At 44.1% G+C, this 25,855-nt stretch overlaps 1 protein-coding gene and 1 long non-coding RNA gene across 4 annotated transcripts in view; one reads left to right on the top strand and one right to left on the bottom strand.

The window, feature by feature from the left end:
* Positions 1–16,237: 16,237 nt before the first annotated feature.
* LOC138849153 (uncharacterized) lies at positions 16,238–18,319 on the bottom strand. Its single transcript, XR_011387562.1, has 2 exons — positions 18,049–18,319; positions 16,238–16,452 (listed from the first exon to the last, which is right to left on the bottom strand). It is a non-coding gene; the product is annotated as an uncharacterized lncRNA (long non-coding RNA).
* Positions 18,288–25,855, top strand: part of TRIM44 (tripartite motif containing 44) — a 113,092-nt gene continuing 105,524 nt past the window's right edge. For 2 of the 3 annotated variants that reach the window (XM_051852319.2, XM_051852309.2), the window contains exon 1: positions 18,371–19,315. In XM_051852319.2, coding sequence (XP_051708279.1) covers positions 18,647–19,315 — 669 coding nt within the window. In that variant the 5' untranslated portion in view covers positions 18,371–18,646. Of the gene's footprint in view, positions 19,316–25,855 lie in introns of all 3 variants that reach the window. The other variant, XM_017345979.3, reaches the window with a different exon arrangement.

Raw genomic sequence — 25,855 nt, 5'->3', positions numbered from 1 at the left:
ATGTCTTGAATGGTTGTAGGAAGTACTGAAGGCATCACTCTATAAAGAGGAACAGACCATATGGGTCCTCAGCTTGTCACATAGGTGTGACTTTCATTCTTCCCATAGTCCCCTGGTGTGAGACTGATGTCTCCTTGCTCCCTGAGCCCCCATACAGAGGAGTCATAACAATCTAACCTCAAGACTTCATTATCGACGATGTGTAGTCAGCCCAGGTTGCTGGAACAAATTCGTGTAGACTCAGCAGGTCAACCAATAGAATCTCTCACAACTCTGTAGCCTGCAAGATCCAAGATCAAGGTGCTAGTAGGTCCAGTGTCTGGTGAGAGTACACTTCCAGGTTTGCAGATGGCCATCTTCTCATGAGTTTTTGAAAGGCCCCTCATTTACATGGATTTCAATCTTTGTACCAAAATACACTTCTCTCTCAACTCCTCTTTTCCATGAGTGTTCTGAAGTACCTTGTATGTTCCAGAAGCCCTGCCAGACTTACCTTATGCTTCCTTGGCCGGAGCTGGGCCACATGTGCACTTCTGAACCAATTACGGGCAGAGGGGATAGCTCATGCCTCAGAGCTGAGGATGCTAATATCTAAATGTCTGAAGAAATCAGGGTTCTATAATAATGAAGAAGGAAGCATGCACCTGGGTTGTAACCAACTGTGTGTCTGCATTGGTCCCTGCGTGATATTGGGGAGTTTGATGACCAGAAGGGTGCTGAGGGGACACTGGATGGTAAAACAAGCATTGTTTATGAGAGCTAAACTGAGAGCAGGGTGGGTTTCAAGGCCTGGAACATGCTTGGCACTCACTGGAGAACTCAGAGTCCATAAATCCAATTGAGAGATTGCTTCACAGCTTTAGGGTTTAAACACAGACCATCAGAGCCAGCAGGTACCATACAGATGTTGGTAAGTGCTTTGGAAATTGGTCACAACAATCCCTCCCATACTGAATGCTTTTTATCATGTAACTCTGAAAGGCTTCTGGAGGTGGCTTCTCCTCACATCTGACTTGCTTTGATGAATATCTTACAGTGAAAGTAGTCCTGTGTGACCTCTGGCATAAGCCTTAAGAATCGTTGGGGTTTCTATTTTTGTCCTCTAGGGGGCCAGCTGCCATGTATAGAACCTGAGGTTATCTGATTGGAGGGACCATTTCAAGAAGGCATGGCCCTGGAGGATGAGTGTTCACACAGAGAACTGAGCTGACAAACACAGCTGTCACACATGAAGAGTGATGCCGCCCAGCCCCTGTTGAGCACTCAGCTGTGAGCAGCTACATGAAAGACACCAGCCAACACCATATAAAGAACCACCCAGTTGAGCCGAGGGAATTTCACAAGATCCTGAGGGGAAAAAATGAATCATTTTTGTTTTAAATCACTAAGTTCTGGGGTGGTGTGTGGCTTAGCAATAGATAGTTGAAGCCAGAATCAACTACTGCGGCTCACTCATTTCACAGACTGAAATGCCAATGAAGGTACAAGACTTTCTCAGAGTCACAAAGTTTATGAGTGATGGAAGCACAGCAAGAACTCAGATTTCTGAATTCTCAGTTCACTGCTCTGATGATTAATCTAGCATGGCTATTTTCATCCAGGCAAAATTGGTGCACTTGGAAATTTCTCTGACATGCATATAAGCTAACAATTTGTACTGAATGAGTGTTTATTACATGTTTGGCATAGTGCTAAATGCACTATCTCATTTAACTCTCACAATGAACCTATGGAGCAAGTTACATGACCCCTCCTCTATATTGTACAGAAAAAAATAACTGAGTTAAAGAAATTAAATAATGCATTCAGAGTTTTCTCCAAGTAAACACATGGCGGGGTCAGGATTCACATCCAGGTCTGTCGGGTTCTGAAATGCTCACTCTTTAAGCATCCTGATACATAGCTCCCATTGACTCACATTTGCTTTCTTGCATGATATGGTGATTCCACTCAGCCCAACTCTCATCATATCTTAAATGTGCCTCAGGGTGGATATGGATTTCTGGGTAAAGACAGAATAAGTATGTTGAGATCATTCTAACAGTTTTTCCTTATTGAGTATTGACTTTCTAAGGAGAGAAATAAAAATGTCTTGAGTTGTTTAATCCATCATAAGATGTACATTCAAGACACTTCCCACCCTACCCCCACACACTGTACACTCCACATTAGGATTCTTGAACTCTTCTCATCCTGAAGTTACCTATGAACTAAAATATGACAACTGTAGGGTTGTAGTTTCGCAGGTTTATACAGTCTTGTTGGGAAAAGAGAGAGAGAAAAGGAAGAGGAACAGGAAAGAAGAGATGAGCAGGAAGGGAAGATGGACCCATGTGACATGCTGCATGGATGAAGGAGGATTACTGGGGCACTACGAATCCAAAGCTGCCTCCTCTGGTCCCCTTCTTAGGATGACTGTACACACACCACAGGTACCTGAGCCAGTGCTGATCCATGCCTCGTGTCGTGGCCTGTCAGGAGTGTTTCATTTCACTCTCAGGGTATCCCCATTTGGACAATAAATTGGTGATCCTTCAATCATGTCTCACTCTCAGCTCCCAACTTCAGGTTTCAAGCAACAGAAGTAGGTTTTGGATGCTATGGTAGGTACTGAGGACACCAGATTCAGCAGACATAGCTCTTGCCCTCAAGGAGTTCACTGCACAGTAGGAGAGCCACGGATGCAGCAAGCACAGTAACAGAGGCACTGCTGGACACAGTGGAAGGCCATAACTGGGGGAGGAGGTGAGGTAAGCAAGTGCCGAGGCATGGAGAGTGGCAGTGCTTGGCATAGTCTAGGGAACCACAGTAATCAATCACTCCTAACATCCAGATGCCATGTAACATTCCTCCCCAAAATTACTTTTCAGAAAAGCGTCACCTTATATTTGATTTCTTCCAAAGTTTCTCATTCTGTGAGTTGATCTCCTGATTATATTAAAGTTTTATTTATTTATTTATTTATTTATTTATTGCAGAGAGAGAGAGAGAGAAAATCTTCCATCCACTAGTTTACTCTCCACTCTCCAAATGTCCCCCAGCACCCAGGACTGGGTCAGGCTGAAACCAAGAGCCAGGAACTCCATCCAGGTCTCTCACATGGGTAGCAAGGACCCAAGTACTTGAGTTATCATTTGCTACCTCCCAGGGTGTGCAAGAGCAGGAAGAGGGATTGGTATATAGCTGGGACTTGAACCCAGGCATTCTGATATGAGATGCAAGTGTGGCAGGCAGCACAGACTAACCACTGTGACATAATGCCCACTCTCCTGATTATTTTAAATAAAACAAATTACCATTTGAGGAAGAAGATAAAATCAGTTGAGGGTGAGAAGGAGAGAGAGAAATTTCAAGATTTAGTATTTTTCCTTGCCCAGAGAGTAGCCTCACAATCATTATTTGTACATGTCATTTTAAACCTACTTTTTAAAGACTACTTGTAAAACAACAACATGGAACATGGCTATGTCATGGAGATACATACATATACATACACACAAATATATGGTACCTTTTTTTTTAATAAAATGATGTATTTATTTGAAAGGCAAAGTTTCAGAGTGATAGAGATCTTACATCCACTTGTTCACAACTCCTGCCCAGTACCCTGTCGCTCCCCCTCTTCACGGAGGAACGACACAGGATCCTGTGCTGTTCTTTTGTCTGCTCGGCCCTTCCCAGGTTTGCTGCTGGTCCTTCCCGGGTTGGCTTCCGACCCCTCCACCTCCGTGGAGGGGCGGCTCCCCCTGCCACTTTCCCCACTTCCGCGGGGGAGTGGCACACCACCGGCCGGCTCTCTCGGGGGCTGCTCAGATGTTATCCGGATGTTCCCGGTGCATGTTGTCTCTCTCCTCCTTTATAGTCCTCTTCCACCAATCCCAACTCTGCTACCCACACGCTGAGTACACTGCTCTCCTCCAATCAGGAGCAAGATCAGCTCCTGCAGCTCATCAGTCAAACTGGCGAGAGGCAGCTGTGTAGAAGTTGTTTACTCCCTTTCAGTGCCATATTGTGGGAGAGCAGATGCATAGAATAAGTCTTAATTCCAGTAACTTAGTCTAGTCTGAGTTGCTCCCCACAGTACCCCTTACCTCAAATAGCTGAAATGGCCAAGGATGGGCCAGGCTGAAGTCAGGAGCCAGGAGCTCCATATGGGTCTCCCACATGGGTGACAGGGGCCCAAAGAATTGCACCATCTTCTGTTGCTTTCCCAGGCACATTATTAAGTAGCTAGATCATAAGTTGAACAGCCAGGACAGGAACTGGGGCTCATATGGGATGCCAGAGTTACAGGTAGTTGCTTAACCCGCTATACCACAATGCTGGCTCCAAATATATGGGACTTAAAAAATGTTCTATTGTTGGGGCCAGCACTGTGGTGGAGCATGTAAAGCTACTGCCTGTGGCACCAGAATCTCATATGAGTGCCAGTTCAAGTCCCTGATGCTCCACTTCCAATCCAGCTCCCTGCTAATATGTCAGAGAAAGTAGTGGGTGGGCCCTGCACCCATCTGGGAGACCCAGAAGAAGCTCCTGGCTCCTGCCTTCAGATGGGCCCAGCTCCAGCCATTGCAGCCATTTAGGGAGTGAACTCACGGATTGAAGATCTGTCTTTCTGTTTGTGTCTCTCTCTTTTTCAAATAAATAAATGACCTTTTTTTTTTAAATCCCATTATTAAGAATTATTATTATCTCCTTTTTTATTTGAAAGGCAGAGACAGAGATAGGCAGAGCTCTTCTACTGCCCCCAAATTGCAGCTGGGCCAGGCTGAAGCCAGGAGCATGAAATTCAATCCAAGTCTCCCATGTGTGTGGCAGGAACCTAAGTACTGAAGCCAACACCTGCTGCTTCCCAGGGAACACTTTTGAAGGAGGCTGTAATTGGAAACAGATCCAGGACTCAAACCCAGGCAGTGCAATATGGGATGAAGGAGTTCCAACTTGCATCTCAATTGTTCCACCAAATGCCTACTTCAACATTTCCTATTGTTATATAAAGGTATATGTGTGGATTATGACAAAAATTCCAGTGGCTGCATAATTTGCAGTTTCAAAATGTTCTAAATTACAAGTACTGTAGGAAACAGTGAAGATATAATGCTCAAAAAACTGCATTCTGTGACCCAAAGAGTGGCTCTTGGGATGATGAAGACAGACACTGCATTTGGAGCTGCCAATAGAGTTGCAATGAACTTATTTCATGAATTTGAGAGACAAAAAAAGTATTTCTGAGGCAGGATTTTGTTACAGCAGTTAAAGCACTGTTTGGGATCCCCATGTCCCATGTCAGAATACTCTGTTTGCATCCTAACCCCTCCACTTCAGATCCAGTTTCCTGTTAATATGCAGTCTTGGAGGCAGCAGGTAGTGGTTCAAGCAGTTGAGTCCCTGTCACGCATGTGGGATATTTAGATTGAGTTCTAGAATTCTGGCTTCTGCCTGGCCCCACCTGAGCTGTTACAGGCATTTGGGGAGTGAATCAATGGAGAATCAATCAATCTCTCTCTCTCTCTCTCTCTCTGTATGTGTGTGTCTGTTTCTGTGTCTCTGCCTTTCAACTAAAATATAAATAGCATTTATTTAAAAAAAATTCTGAATTAATGCTTTCTACTGTATCTGCAAACATTTATACATTCAGACTAGCTATGCTTGGGAAGGTCCTATCAAGAGACAATTAAGGAGTCACCTTAATATATGATATTCAGCACAGTCAATGTTTTGGACCATGGGACACCAGGGTTCAGGGAGCAGCAGGAGGTGAGGTTGGCAAGGTAGGCAAGTGGTCAAATCAGAGAACCTTGAATAATCTGCCAATTCATAGTCAGTGATGGAAATCTACTAATGAGTGTTCAGAAGATGAGTGTATGTTAACTGAGTTTGCATTTTGGAATAATTATTCTGGTAGTAGTGTAGAAGGTTGGAGAATTTAGAAGAAAAACTGTTTTTGCTACTATACACTCACAAGACAGATCCTTTCTGACACCAGATGTGTGTGGATTTATCTGCACACACAACAAGCAAGCGATTTTGTAACAGACGCCAGCTAGGTGTCCCCTAATTCAATTCAGCTCTGACATTACCTACCTAGAGATAGCGTCAGATCCCCCAGCTTAAGGGCTCAGTCCCAAAGACATTCCCCCTTTCAGGTGACAATTGCAACCCCCAAGTTGCTTCACAAGTTGTGCTTCTGACCATCTGCCTGCTGTTGACCAATTTATCACAAAGGATGCTACAGAGCCAACAAAGGAAGAGGCTCATGGGGCAAGGCAAGTGGGAAGGGGTACAGGCCTTCGTTCCTTTCTCCAGGTGCACCCTATCTAGGAGCCTCCAGGTGTTTGGGTACAGAAGCTCTCCAAACCCTGTCCTTTCAGGTTATTGTGAAGACTTTATTACATAGATGCATAAAGCATGGGCAATCATGCAGAAATATGACTGGACAAAATGGGTATGCTCAAATGCTAGTAGACTGGGGGAATCCAGCAAAGCCTGTCTGCTCAGGCTCTTCCTGGTCTCTCTGTACAGCATTGCTTCCTCCTGGGTATAGGGCAGGACTCATTCTGAAACAGGAGTCTTGGGATCTACTATCAGATAAGGTAAGTCAGAGAATTTCTTTGTGGCCACTTCTAAGACAGAATGACAGGGGAAGATGATAGTATATTTTTAGAGTCTATGACCCACCTTGGGAAACAGAAATTGTAGCTTCCCTGGCCTGCCTTGGGGAGAGTAAAGGAGCAGGTAAAAGAGGACAAGAGAAGGTCCAAGAGAGATTTTGCTTCAGAGACCTAATTCTGAGGCCTAAAGTGCTCCAACAACATAACAGAAGATTTTCCTTCACCTTTGTTACTCTGAAGCTGTTTGGACGCTGCCTTTGGGAGCCAAGGACACAAGGCCAAATACTTTATTGTTCTACTTCATTTTGGAAAGGGCTATAAGAGTTCTAACTTAAGAACCACAGATGAAAACCAAAAAAAATATATACCAGAATATCAGAGGGCCAAGCAGAAATGAAAGAATGTCAGCTTCTGCTAGAAGTATGATTACAATGGCAGCAGGCGTGGTCTTGTTTTACAGTTGCATCCTCAGAACCTAGATCAGTGCTTGGCCCATGGACAGCAATCAACACTCAGTAACTGAGTGAATGAGGGAATGAATGAATTAGGGAATGGCCCACAGGAAACTCCCTGCTCTGACCCCTCATCCCATCGCATCAGAAGATGCTGCACCAAGAGTTTCCAGGATTGTGCTTCCTCGTTTTGACCATATCAATGCCTGTGCCAGTTTATCTGTATTTCCTGATATTCCATTGCTCTAATGTCTGGTCACGATAGTCCAAGTAGCTACCATGGCGATATAATCTTAAAATTCTTTTCAAAAGGTACCACTTTTAGATACTTAAGGGAAATTATTTACACTCTACTCTTAATTACATCTTCATAGTACCTCCCATACAACAAATTTCTTCACTCAGTAATTATGAATTAAATCAAGCAGTTGAGAAAATTATCTCTCTACAGAGAAAAATTAGGTTGGATCCCTAACTCAAGCCATATATAAAGGTGACTTCAAAATGGATGTGCTGTGAAAAGTAAAACCATAAAGATAAAAGATTTGGGAATATATTCTGATAATCTTGGGGTGGAGAAGGACCTTTTAGGCAGAACAGGTTTGACTACATTGAAACATAAGATTCTGTTCCAAAAGGACATCACTATAAATGATTTTCATGGATAACTGACCTGCTGGGAGAAGATATCTGCAATATCCAAAACTGACTGGGGGGTGGGGATGTGTGTTTAGCCAACTGATTGAAACACTCACATCCCATATCAGAGTGCTTGGGTTCAAGTCTTGGCTCTGCTCCTGATTCCACCTTCCTGCTAATGCAGACCCTGGGAGCAGCAGGCGATGATTCAAGTAGTTAGGTCCCGCCACCCACATGGGAGACCCGGACTGGGTTCCAGGTTCCTGGCTTTGACTTGGCCCAACCCTGACAGTCAGGCATTTGGAGAGGGAAGAGAGTAAACCCAGCAGAGGAGAGCTCCCTCTCTATTTCTTTGTCTCCTTTGCTATCTCTCTGCTTCTGAAATCAGTAACTTAAGCAAAAATTAAAAACAAATAAAACTAACCAGGGTTAATATCTAAGATACAAAATTCAGCCATAAATAAAATGGATGAGAACTCACTTAAAAATAGGCAAAAACTATTTACTAAGTATGAAGAGTTATTCATCTTTATTAGTAAACTTAAACCCTCAAATATAATACTTCAATGAGCTGTCACTAAATATCCATTAGATGGACAACAATTAGAAAGTTAGATAATATCAAATGTTGCCAGGGGTAGATATACAAAATAATCACAGCACTTTGATAAAAATTAAAAGAAATATAAAGTGTTCTTTCTTTTAAGGTTTATATATTTGAAAGTCAGTTACAGGGAAAGAGGGGGAAAGAGGGAGAAAGAGGGAGAGAGATGGAGAAAGAGGGAGAGAGATGGAGAGAGAAGGAGAGGGAGGGAGGGAGGGAGGGAGAGAGGGGGAGAGAGGGAGAGAGGGGGAGAGAGGGAGAGGGAGAGGAAGAGAGAGAGAAAGAGAGAGAGAGAGAGAGAATCTTTCATTCACTGGTTCACCATTCCTGAAATGACTTTCAAATATATAAACCTTAAAAGAAAGAACACTTTATATTTCTTTTAATTTTTATCAAAGTGCTGTGATTATTTTGTATATCTACCCCTGGCAACATTTGATATTATCTAACTTTCTAATTGTTGTCCATCTAATGGATATGGCCAGTGCTGGGCCAGGCCAAAACCAAGAGCCTGGAACTTCTTCCAGGTCTCCTACATGAGTGACAGTACAGGCCCATCTTCTGCCGCTTTCCCAGGTACATTAGCAAGGAGCTGGATGGGAAATGAACAGTCAAGAATTGAATCAGCACTCATACGGGATTCTGATGTCATAGACCATGGCTTAACCCATTGTGCAACAACAGCAGCCCCGAAAAGTGATTGATTCTTTAGTGATTTATTTGTTTATTTGTTAAAAGGCAGAAAGACTGAGATGCTTGTGGTAGGGTGGGGAGAGACAGGGATCTCTCATGTGCTGGTTCACTCCCCAAATATCACGCTAGTTGGGGCTGGGACTTGGGCAAGCTGAAGCCAGAAGCCCAGAATTCAGTCTGAGTCTCCCAGGTGTGTGGCAGGAACCCAATTACTTGAGTTATCACCTGCTGCCTCCTAGGGCATGCTTTATCAGGAAACTGGAATCCTAGGCAGAGTTGGGATTTGAACCCAGGCATTTCAATACGGAATGTGGGTGTCCCAAGCAGTGTCTTAACTGTGGCACCAAATGCCAGCTCCTATGTAAAGTTTAACACATGCATAAGCAAAAAAATAGAACACCTCCTAAACACACACACACACACACACACACACGGATATTTATTAAACACATTAGAGAGAATTTCTGTGTGAAGAATTTGGGAGAATGGGAATGAAGTTTGGAGATAAAGAAAACATAAAATTAAATTACATGCAAAAGATGCCTTGCATGGACTTCAGACACGTTATGATTCGAGTAGTATGATTAACTAGGCTCTTTGCACCAGAGTTCCTAAATAAATAAATAAATGGAGAGCACAAGCCTCAGGGAGGTTTTCCCTCATAATCCCTGATTTACAAGGGCAGTGCACTAACCGCAGAAACACAAAGTCTTTAATTAGTTCCAGTCCAGGGGTGACTGTTTTTCCAACTGGAGTAATGGGAGGCAAATTTAGGGATTTTTCTCACTCCCAAGGAGTGCTGATCTCACGGATGATTAAGTGTCCGCCTTCATTTTCTGCAGCCCACTCAGATAAAAGCCAAGACCACCCCTAAGAAAGGAGTTCCAAGGAGAGGAGTTTCAAAAACAGCATTTTGCCTGGAAGAATTAGCATCACCCAGGGGTTAGGGAGCTGGCCTGAGGACCAGTGAGGAAGTCAGAGATTAACTCACAGTTGACTGCATATTCTTTTCAATAATTCTCTTGGCCTTAAGTCCCCACACTGGTAAAATAGAGGCATGCATTAACAGAGATTTTGTAGAAAGTTTCTGAGGAAAACTGGAACAAATAACAGTGAAAATATGGTTAAGTAAGGTCTTTTATTATTATTATAATTTACAGGAACTATTTAGCACTGTTTAGCAGTAGCATGCTAAATGAGTGTAATGAAAATACCTTGATCAGCATTTATCTGGAGTTATCTTTATTTTTTAAGGAGTTGGGGTGTTTAGAGTACTATAAGAGTGCCACTCGGGGCCAGTGCTATGGCATAGCAGGTAAAGTCACTGCCTGGAGTGCTGGCATCCCATATGGTCACTGGTTTGAGACCCAGCTGCTCCACTTCGTATCCAGCTCTCTGCTATGGCCTGCACCCTCATGGAAGACCTGAAAGAAGCTCCTGGCTCCTGACTTCGTATAGGTGCACCTCCGGCCATTGCAGACATCTAGGGAGTGACCCAGGGGATGGAAGACCTCTCTCTCTCTCTCTCTCTGCTTCCCTGTAACTCTGCCTTTCAAATAAATAAATAAATAAATATTTTTTAAAAAGAAAGATAATTAAAGTTAGAAATATTTTAAAAGAAAAGATGACCGCAATGAACATGTTCAGAATGGAGTTGGCCCAAGGAATCTTTCTGCATCCCCCTCCAATAAGCTTAAGAGTCAGGTCTGGTCTTTAAGACTTCATTTTTTGTATGTTGGCAGGGCTGGGATGGGCTAGGAGATATCATATTTCACTGTACTGACATAATAGGATAAGATGTAAGCTAATATAATAAAAGCATAAGATGAGGTTTAGGTGGTCTCAGGGGCATGTTGGGGAAAATGAATTAGACTGAAGTGACAGTCTAATTGCATAAGAATGGGACCATCCAAGGGGCACACAGACCTTCCCTAAAGCAGTGGACTTTGACATGCTACCTTATTTTCTTTTCAACTCCTAAAGACTTTTCTGGGCCGGCGCCGCGGCTCACTAGGCTAATCCTCCGCCTAGCGGCGCCGGCACACCGGGTTCTAGTCCCGGTCGGGGCGCCGGATTCTGTCCCGGTTGCCCCTCTTCCAGGCCAGCCCTCTGCTGTGGCCAGGGAGTGCAGTAGAGGATGGCCCAAGTGCTTGGGCCCTGCACCCCATGGGAGACCAGGAAAAGCACCTGGCTCCTGGCTCCTGCCATCGGATCAGCGCGGTGTGCCGGCCGCAGTGTGCTTGCCGCGGCGGCCATTGGAGGGTGAACCAACGGCAAAGGAAGACCTTTCTCTTTGTCTCTCTCTCTCACTGTCCACTCTGCCTGTCAAAAAAATAAAAATAAATAAATAAATAAATAAAGAATAAAAAAAAATAAAGACTTTTCTGAAATTAACTATACTAAGCTATGAATATTACTAAACCCTAGTTCTTCAATTTGGAACAGGTGAAGGGGATAGAAATTGATTTCACAGCTGGAAAGAAAAGGAAAGGAAAAGACAGGGAAAGGTACCGGCAAGCAATTAGGCAATTTGCAACAGGTGAATATGGTAAGATAGTGCCAAAGAGATCTCTTTGTCCCAATTCCACTGTCCCAATTCCACTGTCTTCTGGTTGGGGAAACCTCGACAAGTTTCATTACATTTCTGAACCTAGGTTTCCTCACTTGTAAATAATTCAAATGTTTAAAGACTTAAGAGCTACCAGCCACATAATATCAGATACCTGTTTATTTAGAAATACTTCATTTCACACACACACACACACACACTCACTAACTCACTCACAAAACTGTCACAGCTCTAAGTTGCCCTGTTCTCCATGTCTGCTGCTTGCTCAGCGTCTTGGAGATGCCTTACAGTTGTTGCTACCCAAAACGAAAAGACAATGCCAAGTGTGATGATCAGTTCCAAGAAGACTCAAAGTCTTGGGCTAATCTGTCATGGAGCAATAGGCAGCTAACCCCAATTTTACTATGGTGAGTTTTTTTTTTTTTCTTAAAAACTTATTCTAGGCCGGCGCCGCGGCTCACTAGGCTAATCCTCCGCCTAGCGGCGACGGAACACTGGGTTCTAGTCCCAGTTGGGGCGCCGGATTCTGTCCCGGTTGCCCCTCTTCCAGGCCAGCTCTCTGCTGTGGCCAGGGAGTGCAGTGGAGGATGGCCCAGGTGCTTGGGCCCTGCACCCCATGGGAGACCAGGAAAAGCACCTGGCTCCTGGCTCCTGCCATCGGATCAGCGCGGTGCGCCGGCCGCAGCGCGCTGGCCGCGGCGGCCACTGGAGGGTGAACCAACGGCAAAGGAAGACCTTTCTCTCTGTCTTTCTCTCTCACTGTCCACTCTGCCTGTCAAAAAAAATAAATAAAAAAAAACCTTATTCTATTTATTTGAAAGGCAGAGTGAGAGAGACAGAGAAGGAGAAAGAGAGAGACAGATCTTCTATCTGTTGGTTCACTCCCCAAATGGCTGGAGTAGCAGGGGCTGGACCAGGCTGAAGTCAGGAACCTAGAACACCATCAAGGTCTCATATGTGGATGGCAGGGACCCAAGCACTTTAACCATTAGGTAAAATTAAGAAGAGACTATAACATAAGAATGACAGGAAAAAAACTACCTATCACTCCACCAAAGATCCTGGATGCAAATATGTCCCTTTAAGACATTAAAAAATTATTTTTACTGAAAAAAGATTTTCTGGTGATCATGGGTACTAAGTTATAGTTAGGAAAAAATAAATTCTGGTGTTCTATTACAAAGCAGGGTGATTATAGGTAGCAAAAACATTTTCTTTATACCACAAAAACTGCAAGAAGGGATTTTAAATGTTTTTAGCAGAAAGGAATGATAAATGTCTGAGGAAATGGGTATGCTTATCTTGATTTGAACATTACACAATGTATACATGTATGGAAACACCTTCATAACCCATAACTATGTGTGATTTTTCTGTGTCAACTAAAATATTTTAAAAAGATTTTCTATGTGATAATATGTTTCTAAAAGCTAGGTTGTTTAGGTTGGGGAGAGGGGTAGATGTAACAGAACACTACTCATTAGGTATAATAATGCTGATGTTCAAGTTGACATGTATTGAATGTCCTTTTTCAGAATTATGCATCAATTCCTCTTTTGAATGCAGACATAGAAAAAAAGTTCAGAGGAATGACCTGAAAGAAAACAGGAATGTATGTTGAATTGGATAGAAAAACTTGATTTTTATCAACATTCTATAGAATTGTTCTGTGGATAAGAAGCATAAGAAGTAAACAGCTAGACACAGTCCAAAGATAAAAGCCACTGCAGCAAAAAAACAAAGAAGCCAACAAATATCTCCACAAATGCCAAATAACAAATGTACCAATTCAAGAAACAAGAAACAGGAAGAGATCATGACATCCCCAAAAGCATACAACACTTCAATATTAGATTGTAAAGATGGTGAGATTGAATAAATGCCAGAAATGGAACAAAAACCATATGATTATCTCAATAGATGTGGAGAAAGCATTTGATAAAATGCAACACCCTTTCATGATGAAAACTCTAAGCAAATTGGGTATAGAAGGAACATTCCTAAACACAATCAAGGCAATTTATGACAAACCCATGGCCAGCATCCTATTGAATGGGAAAAAGTTGCAAGCATTCCCAGTGCTATCCGGAAGCAGACAAGGATGCCCACTCTCATCATTGCTATTCAATATAGTCCTGGAAGTATTAGCCAGAGCCATTAGGCAAGAAAAAGAAATCAAAGGGATACAAATTGCTAAAGAGGAAGTCAAACCATCCCTATTTGCATATGACATGACTGCAAAAGAAATACTCAGGAAAGACACAACTGACAGAATGGGATAAATTATTTGCAAACTATGCAACCCATAAAGGGTTAATAACCAGAATATATAAACAGATCAATAAATTCAACAACAGCAAAATAAACAACCCAGTTAAGAAATGGGCAGAGGACTTAAACAGACATTTCTCAAAAGAGGAAATCCAAATGGCCAACTGACACATGAAAAAATGCTCAGGATCATTAACCATCAAAGAAATACAAATCAAAACCACAATGAGGTTTTACCTCACCCCAGTTAGAATGGCTTTCATACAGAAATCAACAAATAACAAATGATGGCAAGGATGTAGAGGAAAAGGTACCCTAATCCACTGTTGGTGGGATTGTAGACTGGTAAAGCCACTATGGAGGACACTATGGAGATACCTCAGAAATCTGAATACAGAACTACCATTTGACCCAGCCATCCCACTCCTGGGGACTTACCCAAGGGAAATGAAACCAGCAAATAAAAGAGTTATCTGCACTCCCATGCTTATTGCAGCTCCATTAACAATAGTTAAGACATGGAACCAACCTAAACGCCTGTCAACCAAAGACTGGATAAAGTAATTATGGGACATGTACACTATGGAATACTACACAACAGTAAAAAAAATGAAATCCAGTCATTTGCAACAAAATGGATGAATCTGGAAAAAATCATTTGGTGAAATAAGCAGTCCCAAAGAGGCAAATATCACATATACTTCATGATCTGCGAGAACAAATAGAGCATCTAAAATGAAATCTGAAGAAGTGAAATTGACACTTTGAGGAGGGAAGACCTGAGCTGCCCTTGTATTGACTGTCAAGGAACAGGTTGTTTTTTTTTTTTTTTTGATTATTCATTTTTTTCTCTTCATACTATTTGTTGAAATAATTATTTAACAGAATTAATCATATGTGTATAAAGTCAATTGAGGATGGATCTAAGTAAGAAATAACAGTGAGAATAAGAGAGGCAGGAAGAAGTTTGCAATTGTAAAGCTATATAGTTCTGCATACATTCCTAAGGACTAACTTCTAAGGGTAGTTTAAAAACTTGTCATGCGACCCCAATCCCCTTAAGCTGGGTGATAAAAAATGCCATCATAAGTGTTAAATGATCATATTAAGCATTAAAGTGAACATATACATAGGATCAAGTGTTGGATAATTGTAATAGACAGAATTAAAAAGGAGAGAATGTTGCAACATGGGGAGCAATCCATACAGCAGACTTACAGAATGACAATTGCTTTAAGTAACACTCTGACCTCAGAATCAGCCCTTAAGACTTCCTGGTCTGACTGAAAAGCCCATGAAATCATTTCAGGCATGGAAAGCCAGGACACTGTGGCAAAACATTCTATATGAAGGATCTCTGTGACTGAGATCCCAATGGGAGGAAGTGGCCATGAAAGAAGGATGTACTTTTCTCTAATGGGAGAAGAGAACTTCCGTTTTGCTTATGGCCTTGTCTAAATACTGACAGAGTCTGTGGACTCAAAAGGCTTCCATAGCCTTGGCAGCTCATGTCAAGAGCATCAAGTGAGCACTGACATCATACATAAGAGTGTTAATTGTTAAAAACAGGAGTCACTGTGCACTAACTCCCTATGCAAGACCTCTGTCCTCAATAAGTTGTATTATGAAAATTAACCGTGAAACTTGTTCTCAGTGTGTGTCTTTGCAAATTGTTGAAATATTTATTTAGTATACAGTTGTTCTGTGTATAAATTTAATTGAAAATGAATCTTAATGTAGAATGGGACTGGGAATTGGAGAGGGAGGAGGAAGTGGGGTGGGACTGTGGTGGAGGGTGGGTATGGTTGGAAGAATCACTATATTCCTAAAGTTCTACTTATGAAATTCATACTCATTAAATAAAAAGTTTTCTTGGGGAAAAAAGAAACTTTCATACACTGCAAAAAAAAAAAAAAAAAAAAAGAAGAGAAAGAAGTAAATAGCTAACAAGTTGTATAAACATTAAGCACACAGGGGCAGATGTTTGGCCCGGTGGTTAAGATGCCTGCATCTCATTTACCAGAGTTTGATCCCTGGCTCCACTCTTGACTGAAATGCTAATGCAAGCCCTGGTTGGCAGCAGGTGATGACTCAAGTAATGTTCCTGCCACCCACATAGGAGATCTGGATTGAGTTCCTGGTTCCCATTGCCTGCTTCAGCTAGTCCCAGCCCAGGCTACTGTGGACATTTATGAGTGACCCCACTAATAGGAGAATGCTCTATCTGCCTTTCAAGTAAAAAAAGATTAAGATTTTATAATTTCTGTGGGGACAGTAAAATTATTTAAAAACTTTTGTAACCCCACCTAATCCCCTGGTATTTTTATGGCAATCATCTGGAAATCCTAGCTTAAAATTAACTAAGGGAATCAATGGCAAACAGGTACCATTCCATCCCTTTTTTTTTTTTTTTGATTGATTTATTTTAAAGGCAGAATTACAGAGAGGGAGGGAGTAGAGAGAGAGAGAGCTCTTCCATCCTCTGGCTCAGCCACAGTGACCAAGGGTGGGCCAGGCCAAAGCCAGGAGCTTCTTCTGGGTCTTCCACTTGGACACCAGGGCCAAAGGACTTGGACCATCTTCCACTGCTTTCCCAGGAGCACTAGCAGGGAGCTGGATCAGAAGTGGAGCAGTCAGGACTTGAACCCATGTTCATATAGGATGCCAGTACTTCAAGCAGTGGCTTAACCTGCTGCACCACGGTGCCGGCCTCATCTATCACCTAGTCGTTTTTTATTTTATTATTTGGCAGGTAGAGTTATAAACAGTGAGAGAGAGAGAGAGACAGAGAGAAAGGTCTTCCTTCCGTTGGTTCACTCTCCAATTGGCTGCAGTGGCCAGAGCTGCGCAGATCCGAAGCCAGGAGCCAGGTGATTCTTCCTGGTCTCCCATGTGGGTACAGGGGCCCAAGCACTCGGGCCATCCTCCACTGCCCTCCTGGGCCACAGCAGAGAGCTGGACTGGAAGAGACAGCACCGGCCCCTATCACCTAGTCTTAATCACACCTGAGCCTCTCCACTGACTGGATCCAAATGTCCTTTTCCCTCTCTTCTATGGATGGAGACACACAGATATGGGGTAGAGACAGGGGTTGCATACACTACCACCATTAGCCAAAAATATTATAGGTTTAAAACATACTTCGGGGCCGGTGCAGTGGCTCACTTGGTTAATCCTCCACCTGCAGTGCTGGGTTCTAGTCCCAGCTGCTCCTCTTCCAATCCAGCTCTCTGCTGTGGCCCAGGAAGGCAGTGGAGGATTGCCCAAGTGCTTGGGCTCTGCACCCGCATGGGAGACCAGGAGGAAGCACCTGGCTCCTGATCGGCGGAGTGCCAGCCGTGGCGGCCATTTGGGGAGTGAACCAACGGAAGGAAGACCTTTCTCTCTGTCTCTCTCTCTCACTGTCTATAACCCTACCTGTCAAAAAATTTTTTTAAAATAAAACATACTTCAAAACTGCCTTCAAAAGGTTACTGTGAACACTAAATATAATTTGTGCCAAAAATAATTGTCTTAGTGAATACAGTGCAGGCATTTTTACATTAAATTCACAAAAGCACCCCAAGAGGTATGTAGCACCACTACTTCCAATATATGTATTTTTTTCAAAAAGTGGAAGACAGAATGTGAATTAACTTGTCCACCGTGGTCACAAACCTGATCCGCTGACCTATGAATCTGGCACCAAGCATCGGAGGTCCTGGAGCAGTGGATCTTCCATAACCAGCTTCCGAAAAGCTACAAAAAGATGTAGCCCGTTTCTTGGCACTTTAGTACTCGTTCATAAACAAATCCTTCTTTTCTTTAGGAGTCTAATCTGAGTATTATATAAAGGAAAATGACTGAAACCCAGAACTCCCCCTCTCCCCTCACTTCACCCAACCCAAGGCAGGCTCTCAGAAGCCACAGGGTTGGCACTCTGAGCCCCTGGGGGGCAGGAATGCAAATACACTTCGCAAACAAAGCATAGTGTTTCTTTGGATAGAAAAATATTTGCTCAGCCTGCCGCGGGCATTCCCTGAGCCCAGGAGAACAAAACACAGAACTTCTGAGGCCCTCTGGAAATCCCAGGAGCTCAGGTTTCAGTCTGGTCCACAGCGCCTTGCAGAAAACTGGGGACCGTGACAGGTGGCAACACACTGGTCCCAGAGAGCCCCTGGTCACACGCAAGGACACCAGCCAGGCAGCCTGAAAAAGTCGAGTTGATACCTCCGGGGACGGCGCGGGGGAAAAGGGGTCCCCATTCCCGCCTCCCGAGTGAGCGAGAGGCTCCATCAGTCCTCCTCCACCTTCCGGGGATGCCGAGGCTGGCAGCAGCGGAGCCGAGCCCCCGCGGGAAAAGCAGAAAAGGGCCATTGCCACTTTAAATGACTCAGGAAGTGAAAGCCGGCCGCCTGACAGCGAAAGGGAAAGTGGAACCGGGGCGGCGCCGAGCCCAGCCGCCGCCGCCGCCGCCGCGTCCTCGCCGGGCAGGCCGGCCGAGCGGGAGGCGCGGCGCGGGGGCCGACGGGGGCGCGGGGCGGCCGCGCCGGAAGTGCCCGGTTGGGCAGAGGAAGCGCCGCGGCTGCGCGCAGCTGGCCGAGCCAGAGGGAAGGGCTTTCGCTCCTGGCCCGGGGAGGGGCTGCCGCGGCCCCAGGCTTGGCGGCGAGACGCGGCGCGGCCCAGACGGGCGGCGACTCCCAGGGAAGGGACCCCCCACTACCCCCACCCGACCCCTGCCGCCGGGGCGGAGGACGGGCAGAGGCCGCGCCTAGGGACGGCGGCGAGCGCAGAGGCCCCGAGGCCTTGGCCGCGTCACAGCACCCACATGGCCTCCGGAGTGGGCGCGGCCTTCGAGGAGCTGCCTCACGACGGCACGTGTGACGAGTGCGAGCCCGACGAGGCTCCGGGGGCCGAGGAAGTGTGCCGCGAATGCGGCTTCTGCTTCTGCCGCCGCCACGCCGAGGCGCACAGGCAGAAGTTCCTCAGCCATCACCTGGCCGACTACGTCCATGGCGCCCAGGCCTGGACCTCGCGGGCCCACGGGGAGGGGGCGGGCAAGGAAGAAGCCGAGGCCAAGGTGGAGCAGGAGAAGGAGTTAGAGAGCGAGGCCGGGGAAGAGAGCGAGTCTGAGGAAGACAGTGAGACGGAGGAGGAGAGCGAGACGGAGGAGGAGAGTGAGGAGGAGAGCGACGAGGAGAGTGAAGAAGACAGCGAGGAGGAGATGGAGGACGAGCAAGAAAGCGAGGCGGAGGAAGACAACCAGGAGGAAGGAGAGTCAGAGGCGGAGGGAGAAACTGAGGCAGAGAGCGAATTTGACCCGGAAATAGAAATGGAAGCGGAGAGAGTGGCCAAGAGGAAGTGTCCAGACCACGGGCTGGATTTGAGCACTTACTGCCAGGAGGATAGGCAGCTCATCTGTGTCCTGTGTCCTGTCGTTGGGGCTCACCAGGGTCACCAGCTCTCCACCCTGGACGAAGCCTTCGAAGAACTAAGAGTAAGTATTGGGCTTTCGGAGCACAGGCCTGGGTTTGCACCTGGTGGTCTAGCCGCGACCGCACTGCGCTTCCACCGTGTCCCTAAAACTTTAGTCTGTTCCGCTTACTGGGAACAATGTTTATGCGCTATTTTTTTTTTTTTTTTGATTGAAATGCTTGGAGAATCCCATGAAAGTCCTGGACTCTTGAGAAAACACTTTTTTTTTTTTTTTTGACAGGCAGAGTGGACAGTGAGAGAGAGAGAGAGAGAGAAAGGTCTTCCTTTGCCGTTGGTTCACCCTCCAATGGCCGCCGCGGCTGGCACACCGCGCTGATCCGATGGCAGGAGCCAGGTATTTATCCTGGTCTCCCATGGGGTGCAGGGCCCAAGCACTTGGGCCATCCTCCACTGCACTCCCTGGCCACAGCAGAGAGCTGGCCTGGAAGAGGGGCAACCGGGACAGAATCCGGCACCCCGACCGGGACTAGAACCTGGTGTGCCGGCGCCGCAAAGCGGAGGATTAGCCTAGTGAGCCGCGGCGCCAGCGGAGAAAACACTTCTATACACAGCATCTAGTGTATAATTTCTGCAAAGCTGGGAGTGCCCGGGCTGTGGCTCCCAGGTGAAGCATTCCTGGGGAATTTTGACAGGCCGGTTTCCACCGCACTGTCGTTGAGACCGGTGCCTTGATTAGGGCTCCTGGTCATGATGGTGGTCCTGCGTACCTGGAAACCGGGAAGGCAAGGCTTTTGCCAAGCGACTCCGATCAGAGGGTTCCACTATGATGAAAAGATTCCAAGGTGGTGATTTGGATAGGATGTTGGTGTGCCCTGAGTTCCCTTTCGGTTCTTCTTGTTTGAAACTTGGTGAGAAAGGAGGTGAGAGGATGACCGCCAAATCAGGGTGGCGTGGAGGCTCCCATGTCCTCCATCGGGGCCTTTATCTTGAACCTTGATGGTTCTCTACAATAGCATTTGCACGGTGGTAGACATTTAAAGAATATTTGTGGGAAGTGAATCTGCAAGTGATTTGCCTTTTACTTATGTTGTGGGTGTTAACCAGGAGGAAAGTTTGAGTGACTGGTTCATACAGTGATTAGTATGTTAGTGAATGCCCCCATATGACCTTTGCTTTTCTGAGCAACCTTACACTTGCTGGAATTGGGGTAACAAATATTGTGATATTGAAAATTCACCGGCACCGTGGCTCACTAGGCTAATCCTCCGCCTTGCGGCGCCGGCACACCAGGTTCTAGTCCCGGTCGGGGAGCCGGATTCTGTCCCGGTTGCCCCTCTTCCAGGCCAGCTCTCTGCTGTGGCCAGGGAGTGCAGTGGAGGATGGCCCAAGTGCTTGGGCCCTGCACCCCATGGGAGACCAGGATAAGTACGTGGCTCCTGCCATCGGATCAGCGCGGTGTGCCAGCCGCAGCACGCTGGCTGCGGCGGCCATTGGAGGGTGAACCAACGGCAAAGGAAGACCTTTCTCTCTGTCTCTCTCTCTCTCTCACTGTCCACTCTGCCTGTGAAAAAAATAAAGAAAAAAAAAAGAAAAAAAAGAAAATTCCCTGTATAAACTTTTCCCTTTGTGAATGTATTTTTGATTGTAAAACTTACATTCAGAAAGTGTGTAAAAACATATACCCGTTCTAACAATGATAAAGCAAACACTGATGTATCCTTCACCGAAGTTAAGAAATAGAACATTGGACTCTCCCCTCCCCCCATGCTCTTTTCTAGTTATAACCATCTCTTTCCCACAGGTAACCATTATTCTGGCTTCTGTGGTGATAATTTTCTTATTTATACTTTTATCACATTCCTAAATGTGTTGGAACTTGACACTGCTGGTATTGTTTTTGGTTAATTTTCTCAACATTATATTCATGAGGTCTGTGCAGTGACCAGCAGTGGTTTGTTCATATTCAGTGTTGTATCAAATTCCATTTTGTGAATTTGCCAAAAGTTACTGATTCTGTCATAGATGAACGCTTTGCTTTTTAAGTTTTATTTATTTCCATGAAAGGCAGGGTGATGGAGAAAGAGAAAGAGAGATCTTCATCCACTGGTTCACTCCCCAAATGCCTACAACAGTTAGGGCTAGGCCAGGCCTGGAGCCAGGAACCAGAAACCAGAAACTCCACTGGGTGTCCCACATCGGTGGCAGGAACCCACGTACTTGCTGCTCTCATTTGCTGCCTCTCAGGCACATTAGCAGGAAGCTGGATCAGAATCAGAGTAGCTGTGAATCGAACTAGGTGCTCTGGTATGGGATACAAGTGTTCTAAACACAATGCCCATCCTGATAAATGCTTGATTAATTATTCTCAGGTGCTGGAATTTCTGGCTGTTGTGAACAGTGTTGGCATAAACATTTTTAGTCATGTCTGCTGATGCACATTTATATACTTTTAAATGGATTAGAAACCTAGGAGTGAAATTGCTTGGTTATAGATTAATGTGACTCTTCAATAGAGTTAGATGTCGTCAGCTGTTTTCTAAAGTGGTTATACCAGTTTGAATCATCTTGAAGAGTATATGAGAGTTCTTGTCGCTCTATATCTTTGCTAACACTTGCTAATACAGTATTTTTAATTCTTGCCAATTTTGTGGGTAAGTAATGAATGCTATCTTTTTTCCCCTAGATGGTCTCAGTTATTGGGGCTGGGCCAGGTGGAAGCCTGGAGCATCTAGGCCATGTGGGTGGTCAGGGCCTAAACACTTAAGCCATCCTCTGCTGCCTTCCAAGCAGTGGAAACCACACTCCAATGTGGGATGCCAGAGTTGTAAGCATGGGCTTAACCATCTGCACCACAGCACCAGCCCCATGAATGGTATCTTGTTTTGGTATATTTTGCATTCCTCTGGACACTAATGATTTTGAGTACCTTTCATTTTCCTATTTTGTGAAGTACCCAGTCAGGTCTTTTGGTCATTTTTCTATGGGATTGTCTTTTTCTTACTAATTTATAACCGTTTGTATAAATTTGTTTCTGACTTCTTTGTTGTTTATATCAGTTGCAGATATTTCCTGTGTGATTTTCTTAATTCAAAATTGTGCTTTGAGTAGAAGTTCTTCATCTTAATATACAATTTATCAGTACTTTATGGTTGTGCGTTTTTTTTGGGGGGGGGGTCTTGTTCCTTTTTAAAAAAAAAAACTTTATAAGATGAACAAATTTCATGTAACTCATATATAAATTTAAATGTGTAGTGATACTTCCCATTCTACCCTCCTTCCTGCTGGTCTTGTTCCCCTTAATATTGGTTTTTGTGTAGTTGAAATAGGGGCTTGATTTCATTCTTTCCCCATATAGCTAGGCAGTTGCTCAGACACCATTTGTTGAAAAACCTGCCCTTTCTGCATTGATCACATAAGTGTCTGTGTGTGTATACATGTGTTTCTTGGCTCTTCTATTCAGTACTGTTGCTCTGGTGGTATATCCCTGTGCAAAAACATGTTTTCTTAGTTACTGTAGCTTTCTAAGATTCCTTATCTCTGGTAGAAGCGGTCCTTCCCACAGGAATATCTTGTACAGTTGTGAGCCTTTACATTTTTTAGAACCATACTATAAAAAAGCCTCGATATTGTACTGGATTTATAAACTCATGTAGGGAGAATTAATACCATTACAAAAAGAAATTTATGGCATTTATTTGTGTCTTTTTATTGTTTCACAATAAAGTTTTATAAATTTTTTCTGAAGTATGTACATTGTGAAATTTACTCCTAGAGACTTCATAGTTTTATAGTAGTATAAAAATGTTTAAAATTTGTGTTTTCTACTTGTAGATAGAAATACTGATTTTTTGTATTAAGCTATTTGCTTAAATTCTCTTGTATCTTGTAGTAATTTATCTGTAGATTTCACTCTGCATATATGCTTATATTATCTGCAAAGAGAGCCAGTTTTTGTTTGTTTCTTTTCAATCCTTATACCTGTTATTTGCTTTTTCTTGCCTTATTGTTTTGGAGAGGATTGCCACTATAATGTTGAGTGGATGTGATAGTGCGTATTCCGGCCTTGTTCCTAATCTAGGAATAATTTACAGTATATCACAAAGAAGAGTGATATGTCTATAGTTTTTCTTAATTCTGTGTAGATATCAAATATCACATAATTTTTCTGCACCTAGTATAATTATCATTTAATTTCACTCTGATAATGTGAGGAATTACACTAGTGATTTACTTACTAGAATTAAATTTAAAAATTGGTAAGTGTTCACATGTCTCAAAAGCCTTTGTCCCTTTTACTGACTGTTTGTAATCACTTTTTTTTTTAACAGAGTTAGACAGTGTGTGTGGGGGGGTCTTCCTTCCATTGATTCACCCCCCAAATGGCTGCTACAGCTGGCGTGCTGCGCCAATCTGAAGCCAGGAGCCAGGTGCTTCCCCCTGGTTTCCTATGTATGTGCAGGGCCCAAGCACTTGGGCCATCCTCCACTGCCTTCCCAGGCCACAGCATAGAGCTGGACTGGAAGAGGAGCAACCAGGACAAGAACCCGGCGCCCCAACCAGGACTTAGCCAAGTGAGCCGCGGCGCCGGCCTTTAATCGCTTTTATTAGTTTTTTGCTTATCCTCAAGTGTTTCTTTTTGCAGATATTGGTATATGCATGTATGTGGTCTTATTTCCATCTCTTAAAGTAATATGTATAATTTAAAGAACCTTGCATTTCTGAGATATACTTGACTCAACTTGATCATGATGAAATATCCTTAGGGTTTTGGTTTACTAAGAATTTTTTAAAAAGATGTATTTATCTATTTGAAAGGCAGAGGTACATGGAGAGAGAGAGAGAGAGAGATCGAGATCTTCCATCTTCCATCCATCTGCTTCCATCCATCTCCCCAGGTAGCCACAACAGCCCAGAACTGGGCCATCCAGAGCCCAGGAGCCAGAAGCTTCTGTGTCTCCCACATGGGTGGCAGGGGCCCAAGTACTTGGGCCATCCTCTGCAGCTTTCTCAGACATGTTAGCAGGGAGCTGGATCGGAAGTGGAGCAGTGGGGACTTGAACCATATTGGATGCCAGCACTGTAGGCAAAGGCTTAACCTTCTGTGCCACAGTGTTGGTCCCTTTTTAAGAGTTTATGTAAGATTTTTTTCATTATAGATTTTCCATCTGCTGGTTCATTCCCCAAATTCCTGCACTAGCCAGGACTGGGCCAGGTCAAAGCCAGGACCAGGTACTTTATCCTGGTCTCCCATGTGGGTTGCAGGGATCCAAGACTTGAACCATCATCTGCTCCCTCCCAGTGTGTGCATTATCAAGAAGCTAGATTGGAAGGGGAAACACAGAAACTTTCAGAGAATTGGCTTTGTTTCTCTGTCTGTATAGTGGATGTAATAAATAAATGTGTGTGTGAGAGAAAATGAAGTGACTTAGTAATAAGAGACTTTTACACAACACATTGGCAGTGCACAGTAAATGTTAGATGTTGTTATTAATATAAAGACTATGCAGTTTGTATTTTGGAGGACTTTTTGTGATTTATTTTGATACTTCAGTGCTGAACTAGGCTGTGAGTAGCTGCTATTTGTGGCAAAAGGCCAAATTGTTGCCAAGGTCTGCTGAGAGAGAAATGAATCTCAGAGTAGACCTGAATAGGCAGAAAACCAGGGTGACTGTAGAGCAAAAGGAAACCAGGGCCAGAGGCAACCTGTTAGGCCAAGTAGACAGAAGTGAACTCTGTTGAGACAAGGTAGACACTTCTTAAAGCATTGTTTGGCTTTTTCTTCTGGACTTTGCTGTAGTACAGTTTAGCATCATGGGTTAGCTCCTTGGAATGTGGTATCTAGAGGATTCTGTGGGTCCACATTTGAAGTGAGCATAAGCTCCAGCTCTGTCGTAGAAAAATAGTTTCATAGCCCTTATGACTCCTCACCTCAGATATGTGGATTTCTCTTAATTCATCATAATTTCTCATCCTGAAAATGGATCATTAGGTCTGACAGTGAAACTTGATCTGGTTCATGGATTTATTTATATGAAATTTTTTATATTCTAAACTGTTGAAAAAATTCTGGAGCCTCCCACCAAATTCATTTCATGTTACACTAATGGGTTGTGTTCTGTGGTTTGAGACGTACTTGTCAGGTTCACAAAGATCACCTGAAGGGAAGGTGACATTTTATAAAGTGGCAAAGGGAGAAGTGCTTGGCAGAATTCAGCAAGTACATAACATCTGTAGGTTGTTTTTTTTTTTTTTTTTTTTAACATTTCTTTGCTGTGGACCAGTCCAAAGGTTTAGAAGCCACACCTCTTCCCTTCCTGTGTATCTTTTAGATGTAAGTTTGGGAAGAAAAATGTTTGGTAAGTGATACTGGGAACAACTGCCTAGAGGAATAAGTGAGGGAATACTGGTAGCAGGGTGATTGGAAAGATACAGTCATAGGCTCAGAACAGCTGTGCATAGGGGCTGTGAAAGTATGCTATACTGTATCCTATAGTGGCCAGTGTCTAGGACTCTATAGATAGTTTATAAAATTCTAGTAGGGAGACAGAAAGTCGAAGCTTTGCTATAACATACATAATTATATCTTTTATTTATATTAAAG

The sequence above is a fragment of the Oryctolagus cuniculus genome, chromosome 1, assembly GCF_964237555.1.
Source record: "Oryctolagus cuniculus chromosome 1, mOryCun1.1, whole genome shotgun sequence".
Taxonomy (NCBI): Eukaryota; Metazoa; Chordata; class Mammalia; order Lagomorpha; family Leporidae; genus Oryctolagus; species Oryctolagus cuniculus.
Note: the sequence above shows the minus strand (reverse complement) of the source record. Positions and strands in the feature narration are given on the sequence as shown.